Source organism: Heloderma suspectum, chromosome 10 (assembly GCF_057233095.1).
Source record: "Heloderma suspectum isolate Gila_16-S chromosome 10, 16-S_ref, whole genome shotgun sequence".
NCBI classification, from domain to species: domain Eukaryota; kingdom Metazoa; phylum Chordata; class Lepidosauria; order Squamata; family Helodermatidae; genus Heloderma; species Heloderma suspectum.
This window is the reverse complement of record NC_139467.1, coordinates 44,657,353-44,678,311: the sequence shown is the minus strand read 5'-3', so window position 1 is coordinate 44,678,311 and position 20,959 is coordinate 44,657,353. Positions and strand designations below refer to the sequence as shown.

The window sequence follows — 20,959 nt, the reverse complement described above, 5'->3', positions numbered from 1 at the left end:
CACCTTCTCACCACCAGCATCAGGAACAAAAGCCTGACAAAGTAGAAATCTCTCCACCCAGCCATTGACTTCCATGAAGGTCAAAAAAACTTGAAATGCAAGAGAGAAGGGTAAACATGTCAGGTGTGCGGTTGTCATTTGCTTGGCACCAAGATACGTGCTGAAGGGGAACCAAACCAGCAAGGGAAGGGAATATTGATGCCCCCTTTCCTTGAGCAGCTGCTCTGCCAAACAGCACTGCTGGCTAATGAGGTCCACAGTCGCCAGCCCTCTTTTGCCACTTTCTCCAAAATAACACGCAGCTCAGTTCTCAAAGTGGTGGGGCTGCTAGGAGCCCTGGAGACTGCAGCGGCATTTCTACGTACGCAGCTGCCCTATGCTGAGTCAAACCACGGCTCGTCTGGACCAGTATTGCTTGCTTGAACTGGCAAAGGCGCTTTGGGGTTTCTGACAGAGGTTCCCCCCACTGCCTGCTTCTGGATCCTTCCAACTTACCTGATCCTTTAACACATGGGTAAGCAACTTCAGGAAGTTTGGGTCCATCCCCCCCCCCTGCAACTGCCCCATAAGCTGCATTTCTGCTGGGACTGTGTTGTTGAATGTTGCAGCTGCAGCTACAGACCATTAAAGGAGTCAAATGAGTTCTCAAGCTAAGTTTGACCTTTTTAATGCTCCATAGCGGTTTTCTGATGAAATTTGGTGGTAAACCATTAAAGTTTTTGCTGCTGTGGCTGAAAATTCCAGCAACACAGTGGTGGGGGCAGCAGGGGCCTCCTGGGCTGGGGTGGGGGGAGCTACATGCAAGACTTGCCTACCCCTGCTTTAACAGGTAGTGTCAAGGAAGCTATTGGGGAAAAGAAAGTGTCCTTCAGGAAATGGAAGCCTTGCCCAAATGAGGAGAACAAAAGGGAACTTGCACAAGTACGTGCAGGCAGGCAATAGTGGGGGATGCAAAAAAGGATTTTGAAGACCATAGCTCTAATAACGTTAAGACCAACAATAAAAAATTATTTTTATCAGAACAGCAATCTGGTTAGGGGGGCAGTTGGACCATTGGATGACAACAGTTACAGGAGTATGTGGAGGCTGGAGAAGCTGAATGAATTCTTTTCATCTGTCCTCACGTGCAGAAGATGTGGGGCAGATACCTGTGCCTGAACTGATGTTTTCGGGAAGGGAGCTTTGAGGAACTGAGGCAAAGAGTGGTAACAAGATATGAAGTTCTAGACCTGGTTGACAATTGAAAGCGAAGAAGTCACCGGGTCCAGGTGGCATCCATCCGAGAGTTCTTGAAGCACCCAAATGTGAAAATGCTGATCTTCTAATAAAAATATTAACATGTCCCTAAGATCAGCCTCTATACCAGAGGACTGGAGAATGGCCAATCTAACACTTTTTTTTTTTTTAAGGAATCCACGGGGGATCCGGGAAAATTACAAGCCAGTTGGGTTAACATCTGTTCTGGATAAACTGGTGGAAAGCATTATTAAAGATTAAAGAGAAAATTATCAAGCATATTAAAGGGCAGGTCATATTGAAAGAGAATCAAGAACACTTCTGCAAAGCTCACTAACCTTTTGAAGTTCTTTGAAAGTGTTAATAAACTTGTGGGCAGTGGTAATCTGATAGACTACATAGACTTCCAAAAGGCTTCTGATGAAGTCCCTGACCAAAGACTCCAGAACAAACATAGTAGTCATGGGATAAGAGGTGAGGTCCTCCTATGAATTGGTAACTGGTTAAAGAACAAAATGCAGAGAGTAGGGAGAAATGGCCACTTCCTGCAATGGAGGGAGATATAAAGAGTGGGTTCCCCCAAGGATCAGTATTGAGACTGGTGCTTTTAAATGATCTGGAGTTAGGGCTGAGCAGTGAGGTGGCTACGTTTGCTGACGACACCAAATTATTTAGGGTGGTTGAAACAAAAAGGGGCTGTGAAGAGCTCCAAAAGGATCTCTCCAAACTGGAGGAGTGGGCATTAAAACAGCAAATGGGGTTCAGTGTAAGCAAGTGTAAAGCAATGCACATTGGGGCAAAAAAACACACCCCAAATTCACACATACACTGATGGGATTCAAGCTGGCAGTGGCTGCGTTCGCACGATCAGCGGGGGAAACAATGCAGCATGGGTTGTTTCCCCTGCCCCTGTGTGTGCCTGCTGTTTGCTTGATTGCCAGTGCCGCATCGCAGGTTGCCTGTTGTCCAAACTCTGCACGGCAGGGGTGGCTTCTCACCCACCCCACAACCCATGGCTTATAATAGGGGCTATGAGGTGGGTGAGAAGCCACCCCTGCTGTGCCCGTGCCAGGTTCAGACAACATGGCAAAGTGTGACACAGCACAGGTAATAAAGCAAATGCCAGGCACGCGAGCACCATGCAGGGGGGGGCAACCAATACTGTGGTGTTTCCCCTTGCGATCATGCAAACCTGGCCAGTGACTGACCGAGAAAGAGATTTTGAGATTGTGGTGGACAGCTTGAGGAAAATGTCAACCCAGCGTGCAGCTGCTGTGAAAAAGGCAAATTACATGCTCATTAGGAAAGGAATTAAAAGTAAAACTTCTGCCATGATAATGCCCTTCTCAAAATCTATGATGTAACCATTCCTGGAATACTATGTACAGTTCTAGTCACGTCGCCTTAAAAAGGATATTGTAGAGCTGAAAAACTTGCAAAAAAATGGTAACCAAAATGTTCAAGGGGCCACAGCGGCTCCCCCTATGAGGAAAAGTTTCTAAAGGCTTGGAAAATGGCAAGTGAGGGGGAACGTGATAGAGGTATATAAAATTAAGTACGTTGTGGAGAAAGTGGATAGGGAGAAGTACACCCCTCTCACAATAGGAGCACCTCTGGTAAGCTAAATGGTGGGAGATTCGGGACAGACAAAAGGAAGTATTCTTCACCAGCTCATAGTTCTGTTATGGACTCTGCTGCCGCAAGATGTAGCGAAGGGCGCCAACTTGGATGACTTTAAAAGGAGTTTACCTGATCCTCCGTGAATTTGTCCAGTCAACGGCTACTAGTCATAATGTCTCTGGTATCGGAGGCAGGATGGCTCTGTATGCCAGTTGTTGGGGAACATGAAGCAGTTGCTGGTGGGCTTCTGGTTGGTCACCGTGTGAACGGAATGCTGCACTAGATAGGCCTTTGGCCTGATCCAGCTCTTCTTATGTTCAACTGGAGATGTCAAGAATTACTGAACATAGCTGGGACCTTCTGCATGCAAAACAGAGGCTCTGCCTCCGAGCGGAGATCTTCCGCCTGTGCAAGCAGATCCCAGCTGCGCAAGCTTGGATCCAAGCATGCTTAATCTGGAAGGTCCTGAGACCTTGGCGCATCTCACTGTGTTTGACGGAGGCCATGTCCAGAGGGCAACTTTGCATGGTCTCAGTTTGCTGCTGGTCATTTCTGAGCTTCCTATCATTAGCATCATGTGGACAGATGGGGTTGTCCAGATGCAACAAGGGACAGCAGGAGTCCCGCAGCTTGACTGGTTTGGGGGGCAGGGACAGCTTGTCAGTCTGAGGTGAGGGATGCTGCACCTGCCAAAACTCCCCCTTCTGCACCCAGTTCACCTTGGCATCTGATCACACCACAGGCGGCACTGCCTTCCCTGCACGGCACGCGCTGCTGCGCTGAGCGCCTGCAGGGTAGCAGGCCAGCGAAGACAGTGCTGCCGCTGCTGGCATGGGCGCGCCTCCGTGGCCTGCTCATTTGATGCAGATCTGTGCTGCAGTCCTGTCCTTGTTTGGAAACAGCTCAATTGCCATAGTTCTCCCTCAATGAGCCATGGCAGCTGTAGTTCCATAAGCTGCAATTCCAAGCACGCCTAATACTGAGCAAGCCCTATGGTCCAGCGGGGACTTGCTTCTAAGTAAGCATGCATAGGATTGCAATGTGAGTGACCTGGGGCGGGGGCTTGAGACCTCTTTTTATGCTGGCTGGGGAATTATGGGAGTTGCAGCCCAGCACATCTGGAGGGCACCCGGTTGGGGAAGTGTGGTTTCAGATGAGGAGGCGCCGTCCATATGCACGTCACAGTATATGAGGGTAAGTCCCTGCCTGGACAGGGCCTTCAAGGGAGATAACCAAGGAAGGCAACCGGCATGGGGGCAGCAGCAAATGGGGAGAGAATAGATGTGCAGTGCTGTTACGTGTACTTTGGCTGCAATCCTTTGCACTCATCTCAGCAGGACTTATTTCTGAGTAGAGACATGAAGGGTTGTGCTGTCAGTTGCAGCAGGCGATGAGAAGTAAGTGGTTCTGGCAAAGTTTTCATGAAAAAGGTGGGTTTCGAGGAGGGATTTGGAGGCAGTAAGGGAGGTGGCATAAAAGTTGTCTTGGCTTTCTGAGAAACCTCTTTTCAGGGAATGGGAATAACCCAGAACTCACAGTGACTAGGATACTGTTGCTCTCTCTTCCGGCCTGACACTGTGCATGCTTACCCAGAAGCAAAGCCTGCCAAGTCCCACAGGCCCAGACTGTCTTCTAGGAGGCATCTTTAGGGCTGCGGCCTCTTGTCGGTGGTTGGAACAGTGTTGCCGCAAGGGTGAAGGTCGAAGACACCGGAGCTGCCATTTGACGCACGCCTACCTACGAGCAAGTCCCACTGAACATAGTGGGTTTTACTTCTGAGGAAACACGCATGGGGCTGTGCTGTAACGGTGCGTGAGCGGCCGGGCTGTCTCAAGAGACTCGTGCAAGTGGGGGCCTTTCTAAGCCAACAAGATTTCTGTGTGTACAGAAAGACGCTTTCAGAGAGCTCCGTGGAAGGAGCACGTGCACGAGCCTCTTCCCAAGAGCATCTGTTGCTCCGTTTCCACCAGCAAGGAAGTGCCAAGGTGGGGGGGGGGAGCTCTCGCTGACGAGTGACGGAGAACTCCTCTCTTGCCTCGACCGAGACCTGCCAGCTGCTACACTTCATAGGAGGGGTGAGGAGATGGATCCATAATAAGAGGCTCTTTTGAGCAGTCGCTCCGCTGACAGCAGGCTGTTCGTGATCCCGAGTCCTGCAGTGTGTCTGCTGATCTGTCTGGGCTAGAAGGGCCGGAGCCGAGGCCAGAGGGGCCTGGAGCAATGCAAGTTTCTGTCCTGCAGATGACCTCTCCCCCTTCCCAAGGTCTGAAGGGGAGAGGCCTGGCCGTAAGAAGCAGGCTGAGGCATGCAGGGGCTGTGGACTGGGAGACCTTGGCTGCCCCCCCCCCCCCAGTTCCCAGCATATGTCCATACAACTCCCTTGAAACATCACCATTTTCAGCAGGAGACACATGGAGGACAAGCAGCAACCCGCGCGTGACTGTGTCTGCCTAGAGGAACGGTGAGGGTGCTCACCGTCTGAAAGATCAGCCGACGGAAACGTGGGCTCAGGGTGGCATCATGATGGGCAATTACTCTGTGTGTGTCCAGACAAAACCAAAGAGAAGTTGTTACCACTCCTGGAAAATTAGAAGCAGGGCATAAATCGTCTTGCTACGAGAACACAGCTGAAGGACGGGCGCCTTCTGTAGAGCAAGCACTCCCATGGAAATACTGCGTTCGTAGGTTGAGCAGACCCTGGTCAGAGATCTGTGTGGGCTGCTCGCAGTGTCTTATCGCTGAGGGAGTCGCCCTTTGCATTTCATTCTTCCCATGTGTGTTCCACGGCTGACCCTCAGCATTCTGCAGCCCAGCCCTTGGTTTGCAGTCCGTACCTTCTCCCACCTGGGCCCTCCAGATGTGTTGGACAGCGCCCCCTCCCCCTTTTTTTGAGACTTACTCCACTGAGCAAACCTTGGTGGCAAACATGGGTTAAGTGGGGCAGCTGGCTTTTCTCCCGCCTCCTTCCCCACCTCAGGACAAGGGGTTCCAGGCCCCTGCTCAGGTCTCTGCAGCCTGTGAGGCTTTGGAGCTAGCTAAAAAGGAGTCTTCCCAGCTGTCCCAGCTGCAGCATGTTCTGCCGAACTGCCAGCCAAGCTTCTGGGTCAGTCTGCAGAACGCTGCTTTGGCCAGACCACTCGTTCAAAGTGGGCTTCCTTCTGGGGAAGGGTTGGGCTTCAAAAAACCACCTGAGGCGGTGCAACTGTTTGCAGCCTGGTCACTTCCTTGAGAAGGCTGGGGGCGGAGGTGAGTCCTGAGATGGTAGCTAGTCACCCTTCTGCCCAGCCTGGGTCAGTGGTTGAGACCCCGGCCCATGTGACTGGGGCCAATTTATTGATTTAATGCATTTCTATTCCACCTTTCCTCCAGGGAGCCCAAGATGGCAGGCATGGTTCTCCATTTTATCCTCACAAGAACCCTGTGAGGTAGGTTAGGCTGAGAGCCAGGGACTGGCCCAAAGTCATCCCATGTGCTTCAGGCTGAGTGGGGACTAGAACCTGGATCTCCCAAGTTCAGCACTCTAACCATTATACCACACTGGCTAGACATCAAGGGGTCTTGAAGACATATCCATGATGGCCTAGGGTTCCATGGACTAGAGCCCACTGCACCAGATGCAAGAGGTGCTATCCTACCTCCCAGGGTTGTTCTGAGGATAAAATGGAGCAGAGAAAGATAATGTAAGCTGCCTTGGGTTCTTGCAAGAGGAAAAAATTGTTATGATTATGATTATGTGTAATTGGGAACCCTGGTGACATAGGGGGCTAGTGTAGGGTAGTGTTCGACTAGGGCAGAGACTTGGGTTCAAGTCCCCACTTGGCCAATGACGTTCACTGGCTGACATTGGGCCACCTGCACTCACTCACCCTAAGCTGCCTCACAGGGTTGTTGTGTGCGCATGCTTTAAATATGCTTTATTAGATAAAAGATTAAAAATGTATAGTTCTGTTGCATAATCTCACAGGATAGTGTTGTGAGGATAAAATTATGGGGAGATAACCACATGTGCCAGCCATAAAAAAAACTGGATTCCTGATCACATGGGAAGAGCCCTGACACCCCACAGCTGCACCCTCACAGGGCTCCCTTCGTACCTCCTGCTGCACGTGCCAGGGTGGGCTGCCAGGACAGCCCCTCCTCCTGCTGCACGTGGTCAGTATATGCGGTTTGGAGGCACAGATTGCGAACCCTTCCAGAGGGGTTGCCGCAGAAATAAGGAAGAGCCTTGTGGCACCTTCTTTTTTTATGGCTTAAGATTTCATGGTCTACAGTCTACTCCAAGCTTATGCCAGCCACCCCCCCATGGGTTAGGCTACAACTCCCATCATCCCCAGCCAGCATGGGAGCTGTAGTACAACATATCTGGAGGACCCAGGTTAGGGTAGCCTGCCTTATGCCATAACAGTTTTTTTCATCTTTAAGATGCCACAAAACTCTTTTGTTGTTCTTATTAACTGCTACAGAGCAAGGTGCTGGTAAAGGCACAGCTAAACAGGGACCAGTTTAAAAGCTCCACATTCTGGAAAGTGGGGGAATACAAGATTCTCAGCAAGGTTTTAAAGCCTCCCTCTTGGATATGTCTATTTTTAAATTCGAAGAGAAGAAGAAGAGGAAGGCAGCAGCAACAGTTTTTTAAAAATATATTTGTTGTACTTCATTTAGATATACATCTTCACAACAGTAACGTACTGTCAACAAAGGTCAGACTCACCCACATATGCACTTGAGTTGCCAGCTTCCAAACTGGCCCCTGTAGCTATGCCTTTAACAGGAGCTTGGTCGCCTTCCTTTACAAAGCGATGGTGTTGACCTCTAGGCCATGGAAAGCTTCACGGGCTGATTTCTACAGATTAGACCTCTGTTAAGGAACAGGAGCAGGCCAAGGTGGATTTTGCTGCCAGTTGGCAACACAAGCACACCATGGTATTCTTTGTCATATGACAAAGGCCCAATTTAGGAACTTATATCAATAATCATTCAGTATGTTGGACTGGACTATTGTCTAGAGAGAGAGATTCTCCTGAGTGTGTGTGTGTGTGGGGGGGGCACATGATCTGACCTGCAGGGTGTGGAGTAGACTCCTCTGTATCCTAGACTACACTTTTTGCAGCCACATGCAGTGTAAGGGTTGCCAATTCTTGAACCAGGACCTGATGCAGTTGTGCCACAAACCTCAGTTTGATCTGTAGCAGTTAGGAGGTGGTGATGTTTCTCTCCCTGCTGTGAAAGGCTTCACTTGCTGATTTCTGCACCTCAGAATCTCTAACAGCAGAGTTTGGCCGGCTGGCAAGCCTCGTGCACTGCAGTCGTGGACTTGAAGACGGGCCTTGGCCCACTTCTTTGAATGATCTGGAGCCATTTGCTCTGCAAGGCCATCTCCGTAGCACCTCTCTGTGCTTCTGGCGTCAGTAGATGGCAGTCTGACCCCTTCCGTAAATTCTGTGTGGTGCAGATAGTGCCATTCACGTGCATGGCCCTTTACAAGGAATGAGAAGGTGACTCCCCACCTGAGGGGCTTACAGTCTGAACGTTCAGCAGAGGAGTGGGAGGGAAGCGGAGGCGAAGTGAGCGGGGAAGAAGATGTGACGATTTCAGTTCCATGCATGCCAGGGCTGTAGCGCCGCACCGCTGACACTTCACTCTCTGCAGAACCAGCAATGGGCAAGCACAACAGCAAATTGGCTCCTGAGATGCTGGATGACCTGGTGAGGAGCACGGAATTTAACGAGCAAGAACTGAAGCAGTGGTACAAAGGATTCCTGAAGGACTGTCCCACGGGCATCCTCAACTTGGAAGAATTCCAGCAACTGTACATCAAGGTATGGCGGGGGGGGGATGAGTGAGCGGCTCTGATGAGCATCATTGGGCTAATGCTGGCCCTTGAGACCAGCACAGTGGCAAAGCCTGGTCCTCTAAGACCAGCAGGACAAGACAAACACCTAGTCTGGCTGGGAGATTGTCAGACAGATGCGAGGGACACAATAGGATATGGGGTATTGCACAGATTTTTGTGATATGTTCTAGGATATATTTTGCGGCCATTTCCTGGTGCACGCATAGTTTCTAGGTGCAGCTTTCCTTTGATGAAACCTCTGTCCCAAGGTACGTGAGGTGCCTAATGGAGTTGCAGGGAACCACCCACAGGCTTCCAGCATGTTTCCTTGTTACGGCTGCTCCTCCCCTGTCTTTTCTCTTGCAGTTTTTCCCCTACGGCGACGCATCCAAGTTTGCCCAGCACGCTTTCCGCACATTTGACAAGAACGGGGATGGGACGATCGACTTCCGGGAGTTCATTTGTGCTCTCTCCGTCACCTCCAGGGGAAGCTTTGAGCAAAAGTTGAATTGGGCCTTTGAGATGTATGACCTGGATGGGGACGGCAAGATCACACGCCTGGAGATGCTGGAGATCATTGAGGTACCGGAGGAGAGTGTTGGCAAGCTCTGCGGGTGTGCTGCCATTGCTAGGAGGCTGGGAGAATGGTGTGCTTGAGCACTACACGGGCAGCATCCTGCAGAAAGGCAGGGGACTCCTTTCCTGGGATACCCAATGACTGCAGTGGCCCAATGGGCCAGCCCCATGCAGATTTGGTCCCCAGCTTCAGAACTCCAGAGGGTTTGGCCCTGCTTGGCCTGGGAGCTGCAGAGCTGGATGGCGGGTAGATGTAGCAAGCTAAGAGGGCAGCACACGTTGGGCCAAGGGAAGCACCCTCAGTAGGGGCATTGCTAGGTTCTGAAAAGATTCGGGCACAGGCCCACAACACAGATTTGCATGCATGCGTATGTATGTATATATATATGTTGTGTGTGTGTGTGATATATCCAAGTCTATGCTCACCTCTAGTTAGTGTGTGTGTGCGCGTGTGGTGTGCATGTGTGGTGTGCTTGTGTGTGTGTATAGATGACATACATACATAGGAAGTGTGCATTGACCACCCCACTTCAACTCAGACCCCGATTCAGCGTTTTGGAAAACATCCCGCTTCTACTCTGGCCAGTTTGTTGTCTGACCACTTCAGCTCAGCACCAAACCTGAGCCAATATTTGGAAAAACGAGTCTGTATGCTTCCTGTTGACTACCATGGGAAATTAGAAAAAAATCTGAAACTTTTTTCTCTTGGTCAGAACTGGATGATATTTTCAGGCATAGTAGTCCCCTAGAAGGGAATTACACCTGCCCAATGTCAGAAAAATACCTGCAGGGTTTACATTTTGATTTTCTTTTAAAGGGAGCTGCTAACAATTTTTTTATTCCTTGAAAGAATTGAATAAACATTTCAGGATTCATTGCCCCATCAGAGGAGATCATGTCTGCCAAATTTAAGAATGATAGTCACAAGGGTTTTTGTGCAAGGATGGCCTTGACATTTTGAGGTCTCCAAAAGAGGACATACTTATCTCCCTATTTCCTTGTGCTCTGAAAATTACAGACAGCCTACAGTTGTCCCTAAGTAAGAAACCAGCAAAGTTTCAGGAGGACAGGTGCAGCTGTTCATGTGGAAGGGGAGTTCTCCAGTTTGGGGGAGGGAGTGATTTGCTTTCCTTTCCATTCACCCCTTCCCCAATAGTTTTTGGGTAAATTTGTATGAAAATGCACAGGTCATTAGAGGTGTCCCCCAGGCAAGGAACCTGCAATGTTTCTGAAGGATATACATCCATGCAATTATAGAATGACTAGAATTTATTTACATTTCAGCAATGTTTAGCAGCAGGGGAACATGGGTAAGAAGGTGCTATTCACTCGTGTCCTGCTTGTGGGTTTCCCATGGGCATCTGGTTGGCTGCTGTGTGGACAGAATGCTGGACTAGATGGACCTTGGTCTGATGCAGCACAGCTCTTATGTTCTTAAATATGGAGTGCCTCTGAGCATGTGCAGAATGCATTTCTTTCACCACCTAGCACTTACATTCTCCCCCAAACAATTCTATTCCCCTCTATGCAACCATCCCTCTTCATCCTACCATCCTCCAGCAGCTCTTCATAAAAACAGATGTCTTTATTGTTATGAACAATAAAGTTATGCACAAGCTCTCATTGTATCTTCCTCCCCATAACTTCATTTGTGCCAAGACTTCACCAGGATTCAGCCAATGAGACTGTTTTCAAAACTAGGGCTTAGTTATGGAGAAACTCTGAACATGTACCTTTCCCTCACCACTGAAGCTAGAGTTCATGCAAAAAAATTCAACCCCACAAATGACAAAACATGCATAGGACTGAGCTGAAAGGGTAGTCAGTTCATCAGACGGAATTGGGTAGGCGCTGTATTAAGCTTGCAGTTCCATGCTCACAACTCAGGACTTATTTCTCAGTAAACATGCAGAACATCATGATACACACCTCTCTGCAAAAGTAACTTGTGCTAGAATCCTATGCACACTTTCCTGAGGGTAAGTCTCATTAAACTAATGGGACTTCTGAGTAGGCATACATAGGATTACATAAATTAGCAATATTTTTCTCCCCTCCACTTAAAAAAAGAATGAAAAACTCCTCTATTTTTATTAAAGCGCTCTGTTCATAGGATCATAGGAGGCTCCCTTATGCCAAGTCAGACCCTGGGTCCATCTAGCGCAGTCTTGTTGACACTGACTGGCAGCAGCGGCTCTCCAGAGTTTCAGGCAGGATTTCCTAGTTTCCTAGCCCTACCTGGAGATGCTGGGGATTGAACCCGGGACCGTCCGCATACAAGGAATTGCTCCACCACTGAGCTACGGCCCTTCCTGTTGCTGGATAACGGCAAGTGACAAACAAAACAGCCCTGGATTTGTTTCTCTGCAACCATGTGAACCTACTCTTCTCAAAGGCTTGAGTGAGGAGAAGGAGAAAAACCAACCCTCTTGTCTGTCTGTATAAAGTCAAATATAGTTCAGAACTTCTCTTGCCCACCGAAGATAATTTTCTTTAAGAATTCCCCAAGATATGCTCTGGGTGGAATAAAGAAGAGAAAGAGAGAACAGGATAGGGGAGGGGAGGGAAGAAGAAAAGAGGAATGGTGATTGGAAATGCGTGGGGCGGGGGGTGAGGTAGAGAGAATTCCCTAAGCCAAGTGGCTCCTTTCAGAGAGGTAGTACTTCAGAGGAATTTAGGAGGCTGTGGAGGGTTTGCAAGGATTGCATGTACTTAAATTAACTTTATGAATTGAGGTGGCTGAGGGCTTTTTCTAGCTTTTTTAAGATTATTATTACTGTAGAACCTATTTAAAAGCCCCAGCAGGTTCTCGATCATGATGCCACATAGTCCTAACCCTCCCTTTGGAATAATTTGAGTCCTGCAGCTATTTAGGAGAAATTAAAGTGGGGGGGGGCAAAGAAGTTTGTGGAGGCTGATTGGATCCTTTGCTGTACTGAAGCTACTAAACTTCTGCAGAAGCCAAAGGTTCCACTTTGGGGCAGTAAAATCAGATGCTGTGTGAAATACCAGTATTTCACATGGAGCTCTTTCTTTCTTCCCTTCCTTCTTTCTCTTCAAAATTTCATCGCAAGCAAGCTCCCAACATCGGGCATGTAAGAGCAGAAAAGTAGGGGGGGAGAGGTTTTTTGCACCTCAAAAAGAACCCTGTACCAGAGATTAAGGATAGTGACCTCCTAATGGTCACCTTAAACACCTTCTGATTAGGATCTCTAATCCCCTGTGTGGCTTGAGAGTTTTTACTTTTTGTTTTAGTCTTTGAGAAAAGGAAACTTTACACATGGCTAGCACAAAAGCCACTGGACCTAACTGTCTGAACTTTGGCAGGCTCAGTCATCTCCATAGGGGCTGCCAGGTCCCCAGATTCCAAGCTCATACATAACAGCAAAGATATATAGCTCTTTGCTTTGACACATTTTCTTGAAAATAGCAAATTTTACCTGTGGCTAGCAAAAAAGCCACTGGACCTAACTGCTTGAAATTTGGCAGGTTCAGTCAGCTTCATGGGACTGCCAGGTCCCCAAACTCTATGCACTTAAGTGGAAGAACAAAAAGATTATAGCTCTTTGCTTTGACAGATTTTCTTGAAAATAGCAAATTGTACCTGTGACTAGCACAATAGCCACTGGACCTAACTGCCTGAAATTGGGCAAGTTCAATCAACTCTCTGGGAGCTACCAGATATCCAAATTTCATGAATTTACTGTACAAACTAAAAAGTTATGGCCATTTTGTTTTCCAATGCAAGTCAATGGGAAAATGTAAAAAAAATGGCAATTAGGACAGCTCAAAAGATCCGGGCCCCATGCGCCAGTGGTCCTTATCTAATGACACCCTTGGCCCTCAGCCTTCCCTTCTGCCTTTCAGGCAATCTACAAGATGGTGGGGACGGTCATCATGATGCGGATGAACCAAGATGGGTTGACCCCTCAGCAGCGCGTCGACAAGATCTTCACCAAGATGGACAAGGACAAAGATGACCAGATCACCCTGGAAGAGTTCAAGGAAGCTGCCAAGAGCGACCCCTCCATTGTCCTGCTGCTACAGTGTGATATGCAGAAGTAGAGGGCCAGATGGCCCCCCACCCTCCCACCCCCTCCCCTTGCCCAGCCTTGCATCTTTTGACCCCTTCTCCTCAGAACTGCAGACTCCACGCCCAGAGGCAGGACGTGCTGTCTTTGCATGGCCGCCTTGGCCCAAATGAGTCCCCAAATGAACGTCCCAGCATCTGCCACGCTTGCCATTACTTTGCACAGCCAGTAGTCCATGGGAATCCCCTCAGGCCATGTTCTTTCACCTCAGCAAGGCCTCTCTGGTTGAATTTCTCTGCTTCAGTCCTCTGATTCCCCCATGCCTGGAACCGGCCATCCTGCTTGCCTCCCCTTTCTTTCTGGATATGTGGTGTTCCCAAGACTGTGCTGGCAAATCTACCTGTTGATGGCTGCCTAAATCCATGACCGCAATACAACAACTGCAAGCTCTTGCTTTCCCCAAGGTGTGTTATCCTGGACCTCAGCTGTAGCTTTTAGTCTTGGGGAAGAGAATCTCTTCCCTTTGGTGACCCCCAGCATAATCTTCAGATGTGTCCCTGTAATGATCATTCCATTGCTGCTTTTTCCCTTCACTCTCTGAAAATCTCTCCCCCCGCCCCATCTATACATACCTCCCCTGAAGCCCCAAATGGGTAACAGATAATTTCCACCTCCCTCCTTCTTTACCACTTCAGTGCCCGTGGCAGCTTATAAACAGCCTGTGGCAGCAGTAAATTTTTCCAGTAATCCTTTTTGTAGGATTTTAAAAGGCAAACTTTTTTGTAGGTACTCTCTCTTCTAAAACAGAGTGACACCACCTGCTGTTGAAGTGAATAACATTGTAATTGGTATCTTGGTAATGCTATACTACGTCAGAAACACTGGGTGTCTTGCTTTTGCTATTCCTTATAATTCAGTCTTGATCTATCAACTGTTAACCCATTTGCTAATGAACAGGCAGGGGAAGAAGCATATGTATTTTTTTCAGAAGGGATGAAGAACAGGTGATTGGCAGGGCAAAATGCTGTTGGATTCTGACATTCCATGTCTAAAGTGTTCCTCCTTCTACCCTCCCATAGACAGAATCTGACTTTTCAATGCCCTGCTGCCCTAACAATGTAGTTCTAGTACTCTTACATTTGTGGCAGAATAAGTTCCTTTAAAATATAGAAATTGAGGCTTGCAAGAGCCTTGTATTTCTAGGGACAAACCTTTGGGAGAGACTTAACATGATTATGCTGTTATGGAAAATAATAGCTTTCCTTTTGGTTTTCTCCCTTCATCTTGTGCTCTGAGGGTGAGTGGAGAGCAAAGACACATGGATAAGTGGAGCTGAATGGATGCAGTTGAGCGTTCTGTGTTGACATTGCTGAGGGACATGTGAGATGGATTTTCTCTGATTCTGACAACTGCTTTGCCCACATTGGGGCACTGCTACCTTTCCCCCCTCCCCCACCACATTGCATTTGGCCTATGGCAAGGTGACTATGTGAAGCTATCAACCTGGGTTGGGTTGATAGTTGGATGCACTGTTAATTAATGCTGCAGTCCTATGCGTGCTTAGACAGAAATAAGTCCTACAACTCCCAGCATTCCACAGCCAGCATGGCTGGCTGGGGGATGTGGGGAGTTATAGGACCTGTTTCTGTCTAATCATGCATAGGGTTGTGCCTGAAGTTTTTGAGGGTTTTACAATTTTGCAGACTTGCTCTCTGATGGAAGGCATGTTGGATCATGTTGCCAGGACCAAATGGGCTGAAAGAAAAATACCCCAACATTGGGAAGGGGGTTGTATGAATTGCCCCTGAAGAAAGCCCAGTGTGGAGGACGGAGGGAGAGGGGGAACCCTTCACACCATCATTCAAGGAACCAAATGGAAAAAAGGTGATTATGGTTTCTGGTTGCTCTTGGTAGGCCATTGGCGCAGGATGAGAGACCTGGATGGGTGCTGTTTGACAGAGCTGACTGTCCTGGGCCCCCCAAAAGGCTTGCAGCCACAACTGCGCAGGGAAGGGCCTTGGGACCAACACGACTACTTCACATGTGATGCTAAACCACTGTGGTGCATTACAAAAGAGAGCCTAGCAAGCCTTGGACTCTCATGCGTTCCCCCACCCCCCTGCCCTGCCCTGCCCTGCCCTGACCCAGCACAGCCACCAAAAGGAGTTTGGAACGATTCACTGCTGTGTTTGATTCACTGCAGTTTGCCATGTCTTCTGAACCACTGTGGTTAATCTTAACTATGGTTCCTGGAAATAAGCTAATTTCAAATAATGGTTTTATGAAGCTGGCTTGTTTTCACTAACCATAGTTAAGGTTAACTACGGTTTAGTGTGTCACCCAATACCTAAACTGTGGTTAATCCAAAATGGAAATGGAATCTTCAAATCTCTTCTTTGCAACTGTGCTGGAGAAGGGAAGAGGGAAGTGCGTTAGCCCAAGGGCCGCCACCACGCGTCCCATCCCTGGGCCCATTACCTCTGCCCTCTTCCTGGACTGAAGATTATTCTTGGAAATGTGTCCTGTCTGCTTGTTGTGGTTTTGAATATTGTCATAACTGTTTGGAAATGGTGGTGTTTATGTGTGTGTATAGATATTTATTTATGTATATGTGTGTGTGTGTGTATAGGTATACATACATACACACTCATGGATACATGATCTTTTTTAAAAAGAAAAAATCTGGGGGGGGAATAAAATGTGTCTAACACAATGTGAGTTTACAACTTTGCTTGTTTAGATAAAAATGCAATAGCTTCTTTTGCATTGGGGGGTGGGGGTGGGCAGGGTGTTATCTGGAAACTTTAGTTGGCTTGATGAGTTCAGTACTAGAGTATTTGTGTGCTTCCAGGGGGAGAGCTCCCAGTACTACAGTCCAAAGACATTGTGCAACTATTCCATCTCTTCCTCCTTAATGGATTTTTTGTGGAAAGAAAAAAGGCGGAAAAAATGGTGGGAAAACAAGAAAGGTTTGCAAACGGAAGATGACATGAATGAGGCAGGTGATGGCGCCATAAAGGGCTGGAAGCATATTTTGTGTCCCATCACATGAACTTAATTGAGAATTCTTTGCCACACTGCACACTGGTTGGCATGAAGCTTGCCTTCGGGGCATGCGATTGCCACTGACCACTGGCAGCCGGTCCTGGCATGTCCTGCCTTTCTTGGGAGAGGAGAGAAGCAGGACCTCCCATGGGATGGTTGCAGCTTCTAGGCATGTTGAAGCAAGGCAGGCTTCAGGCTGAAGTCTCAAGCAACTGTAGACCTCAGCAGCTCCAGATTTTGAAATGCCCTCCCACACACATGCCCACGTAGTGTTGGGGTGCAATAATATAGTGCGTTCTTCCTAACGCCAGTTGAAGCATTTGGAAATGGCACAGTTGGAAGAGGGTGGGGTGGGGAGCAATATTGTTCAGGGTGGAAGTCTCCAAGCGCCTTGGCAGCAAACAGAGGCCTTGACTCCTGCAGGCCCGGGTGTATCCCGCCTGGTTCAAGTATCCATGAAGTTCCTTCTCATGCAGTTACAGATGCCCAGTTGATGCATAGAGCTTCTCCAGCTACCTCCCTGCGGGGCATGTGATTGATTCTCATTATCCTTTATTTGTTTATTTAAAAGATAGCTGCTTTTCCTTCTACCTATTTTTTTTTTAAAAATTAGCTAGTTGAATGTGGGTACAAAGGTGTGGCTTTGTGAACTTGTGGTGGGATTGTCAGTGTTCCAATAATATTTAAAGCTGTATTCTTTGCTAAAGAGTGGCACTGAAAGCCCTGAATAAACGACCAATTGAACAATCCCTAACACCCCTAATTCATAAAACCATTGTTAAGTCCTTGAGTGATGTCTGTCCCCCTCCCTCTCCTACCCGAAGCAAAAATGTGACTTGCTCTGCACCTGCCCTGGCTATTGCCCCATTGCCTCTGAGGTGGAGCTCCACGTATGTCTCATGGTGACCACAGGTGAAGAGGACATGACGTTTTAAGAATGGTGAAAGGGGGTGTTGATAGCACTTTCGCTCTCCCCATCGCACAAGCACAAATACATCCATATACATTCCATCTTTTTTCTTAACGGGTTTTCTGCAGCAAAAAAAGAACAGTGGGAAAACACAGGAGGGTTATGGGTGGAGGACATGTCTGGACCCTTCCATAAAATTCTGTGAATGAAGCAGGGCGATGGAGCCATAAAAGCCTCGGCTGGAACATACCAGCCTTCATCCGAAAATGCATGAAGCACTTCTAAAGCAAGCATGAAGATTCATTGGGATTTGGCTCTTGATGGCCACGGGGGGGCACTGGAAACCACAGAAAAGACCAGCTGGTACAGTGTGGGGGGAGAGGCTGTTGCTCATGGAATCCCTGTATATGGCTTTAATGTATAACTGATGTTTAAAAATATATATTGGTTGTTGGAGTTCAAAGTTATTTGTAACAGCAGCTATGATGTTGCATCGATTTGCACAAGGATGCACCCACATCCAGAATACGCGAGGGCATGGCCAACTGTTCAGGATGCCTCATCGTGACCCCAAATCACACGCTTTGCATCTCACCTTCGGCCCCTGCCCCACCCCCATGGGAACATCTGACCAACCTTGAAGGATTCCTGTGATTACACACGCGCACAGGGCTGTGTGAATTGCCCCCCTGGTCAGCCAAGATCCCTGCACGAGCGAACACATCCCCTTATCTGGGCTAACCTGAGCTTGCTGTGAAACAATTTAGCCTCCAGCACTGTAGGCTTTAAAAACTGCAATTGATTTCATGTTGTAGAAGGGCAGGTTAATGAAAGAGTGCGAGAAAGGAGCGGGGGTGGCAATGGCGGTGAGGAGAGTGGCGTGGACATGCTTCTAAGCTGTCCGTTGGGTTTCAAAGACCTGGTTTAGGCACTGGGTAAAAGCCCTCCGGGAGTTCTGACTTCTTTCACTGCACAGCAGAGCAGAAACATGCCCTGCCCTGCGCGGGAATCACAGCTTGCCTCAAGCCCTCCGGTGCGTGTTGCATCTTGGCCATTTTGTATGGCAATAAGACCCAGAATCTTGATTTTGGAAAACAAAATGCTGAGTGTCTTGGAGGTGCCAGATTCTGTACTGTACAACGGATTCCACATCTGCAATAGTTATGACCTATATTTATCCTTCCCTCATGCCTCATTCTGCCACCTCCGCCTCATCAGAACCCTGTTAAGATGAATAACCATCAGGGGTTGCTAGGATACCCAGTTGTGCCAGTAGCATCTCTTCCGTATGCTTCCATCCCACCCACCCCCATCCCCTTGACTTAAGATGGCCCTGGCATGCTGGTGGCAGGAATATAACTCGGTGCCCCCCACACTGCAAGTGCTCAGCCTCATTCTGAGCATCCAGTCAGGATTCTAGCAGGTACCCCCCCAAAGCCCAACTCAAATATGACTTCCATTTGGAGCCCAGGTTGCTTCCACATGGCTTCTTTTCCTAGGTCTACCTTGTACTGCTGGGGTGGGGATAATAAATACAGTTGCAACATCAGCTGTCTTGTGTGAACAGGCAAATCCCTGTGTACTGAGACCTTTAAGGCCTCCTGTGTCTTCAAATGAAACACTTCCCATTTGCAGGTTCCTCTCATTCTCTCCTGTTTTTTTCTAACTCAAATTTTTATCACAATAAAAAAGATAGTCAGAAATAACACACACATTCGTATTTAGATACAATGTATCTAAATATATGCAATTAAGCCTCCAAGCTTAAAGCTATTTTGCAACAAAAAAACTAAAACCAGGAATTGCCCCTCTCCACCAGCCACCCCAGGAACAGAAGTTAACACTGAGGGCTTCTTCACATGGAGCTTTTATCCTGCGATTGAGATGGCGCTCTCTCTGTCTCGGACGTTTGCGGGCTCTTTACATGATGCCGTGAACCTCCTGGGCATCTCCTGCACTAAATGCCCTTTGTTCAATTTTTAAATAGATTGCAGATAATGAGCTATCAAATTACCCCGTTGTGTTCCGCTTGGGTTCCCTCCGTGAAAAGAAGAAAAGCAGCAAGATGAGGAACGAGATCAATGAAAGATAATGGAAGACTCAGATATGGGAAGAAGGCGGGGGAAAGGGGAGAGGGGAAAGGGAAGCTGATGAAAAAGGGAGTCGCCATAATCCTGCATTTAAAATGGAAGCAGAAAGCCCCATTTTAAATGCAGGATTTTAGGCTGGTGTAGAGATGCCCCAATACTGGGGACCATGAGCTGGTGCTGTGCTACCTCTTCCTTAGATGCCATAACAGTCTGGGTGCAACACAAATGGTGACCATACATCTAGTGAAAACTCTCCCTCCCACCCTGCATCTCAGAGGCAGAGGACAGGGCAGGTCTGCATCAGAATGACTGCATCATTGTGGGTCATATGATCTTGCCAGCAGGAGGTGATCTGAACTGGAGCGTGTGGATGAAAAATACTTGGAACATGTGGACAGCCCCACCTGAAGAGCCCGGCTGGGGTGCCCTGGGATTCCCAGACTAGGGGCAATGGCTGTGGATCTCAGGCAAGCTTCACACCCTTCATAGAAACACACCACTGCTGGCAGACCAACTACTGTTAAAGAGCCTGCGACTGAAGCCCAGAGCATCGATCCCACTGGGGGCTCCCTCTCCTCCCTGGCGAACTTTGCCCAGTTCTCCAAAATGGTCAGCTGTGTCTGGACGGAGCCACTTCAGGCCACAGGAGGGGCTCGCAACACTGAATGCTCCTCCATGCCCCCAATCCCTGCACACAAACTCCACACCTGGTTGGGAGAAGGAGGGTGCTTGAGCGCGGCCTCCTCCCTGACATGCCAAGAAGTGGGAATGCGGCTGGAGCCCACCCATTTGGTCCGAAGCGGCACAGGTGGCTGAGCGAGGAGAACAGGGCTGTGCCATGGAGGTAATTTTGGCAGCCGAGGGAGCTGGGCCAGAGACTTGTTGGGAGGCCTTTAAGGTAAGTGTCAGAGTGAAACATAACTGTCTCTTCCCGGTCCCCTGATGTTTCCAGCGGAGGCTTCTTATGCTCTGGCTATGCAAACAGCCTCAGATCATTCACCAGGGAACTGCTGGCTCAAATATGAGGCAAGGTGTCTGTGGATGATTCTCTTTTTTCTGTTGTTGTTAAAATAAGGAGAAAGGAGATAATGTCTGTGAACTCGATGTATGATATACAACTAAGACAAGAACTACAGAATAATAATAATAAGCATTTGTTGTGTAAGGGGAGCCAAAGGTAGATATCTTATAACCTTAAGAGATATTTTAGTGTATGTATATGGTTGTTGTGTTTCTGTTGTTGTTGTGTTTTGTTTTTCTTTAAAAAAATTTATATATATATATAAATGAATAACACTTCAAGGAAACCTTAAAGGTGTCTCTACATTAACGCAGTCCTACTGGAGCATTTTGTTTCCGTTTCTATGGTGTGATTAGGATTGGCTCCTTTAGGCTGTTTCTACATGAGGCAGTTATTGTGTGCTCGTGCTTGGCCACTCCCAGAAGTGTGTGGGTCCTTTACACAATGTTATCTACTTCCAGGGCACATCCAGTAGTATTTGCCGGTTGTTCCACCTTAAAAAGCTCCAGAGAGAATGAACTATTCAAATTTATTGCAAGTTTTCCCCAGTGTGTAAAGTCAGTGTTGTGCTTTTAAACAGCCACTAGATGGCAGTGT

General features: G+C 48.2%; 1 protein-coding gene across 2 annotated transcripts in view; it reads left to right on the top strand.

The window, feature by feature from the left end:
* The window catches only part of HPCAL4 (hippocalcin like 4), a 31,113-nt gene extending 13,402 nt beyond the window's left edge, over positions 1 to 17,711 (top strand). Inside the window, exons 2-4 of one of the 2 annotated variants that reach the window (XM_084816181.1) lie at positions 8,506 to 8,675; positions 9,056 to 9,271; positions 13,133 to 17,711. In XM_084816181.1, the coding sequence (XP_084672307.1) occupies positions 8,514 to 8,675; positions 9,056 to 9,271; positions 13,133 to 13,330 (576 nt within the window). In that variant the 5' untranslated portion in view covers positions 8,506 to 8,513 and the 3' untranslated portion in view covers positions 13,331 to 17,711. The remainder of the gene's footprint in view (positions 1 to 8,505; positions 8,676 to 9,055; positions 9,272 to 13,132) is intronic. The other variant, XM_084816182.1, reaches the window with a different exon arrangement.
* Positions 17,712 to 20,959: the final 3,248 nt, after the last annotated feature.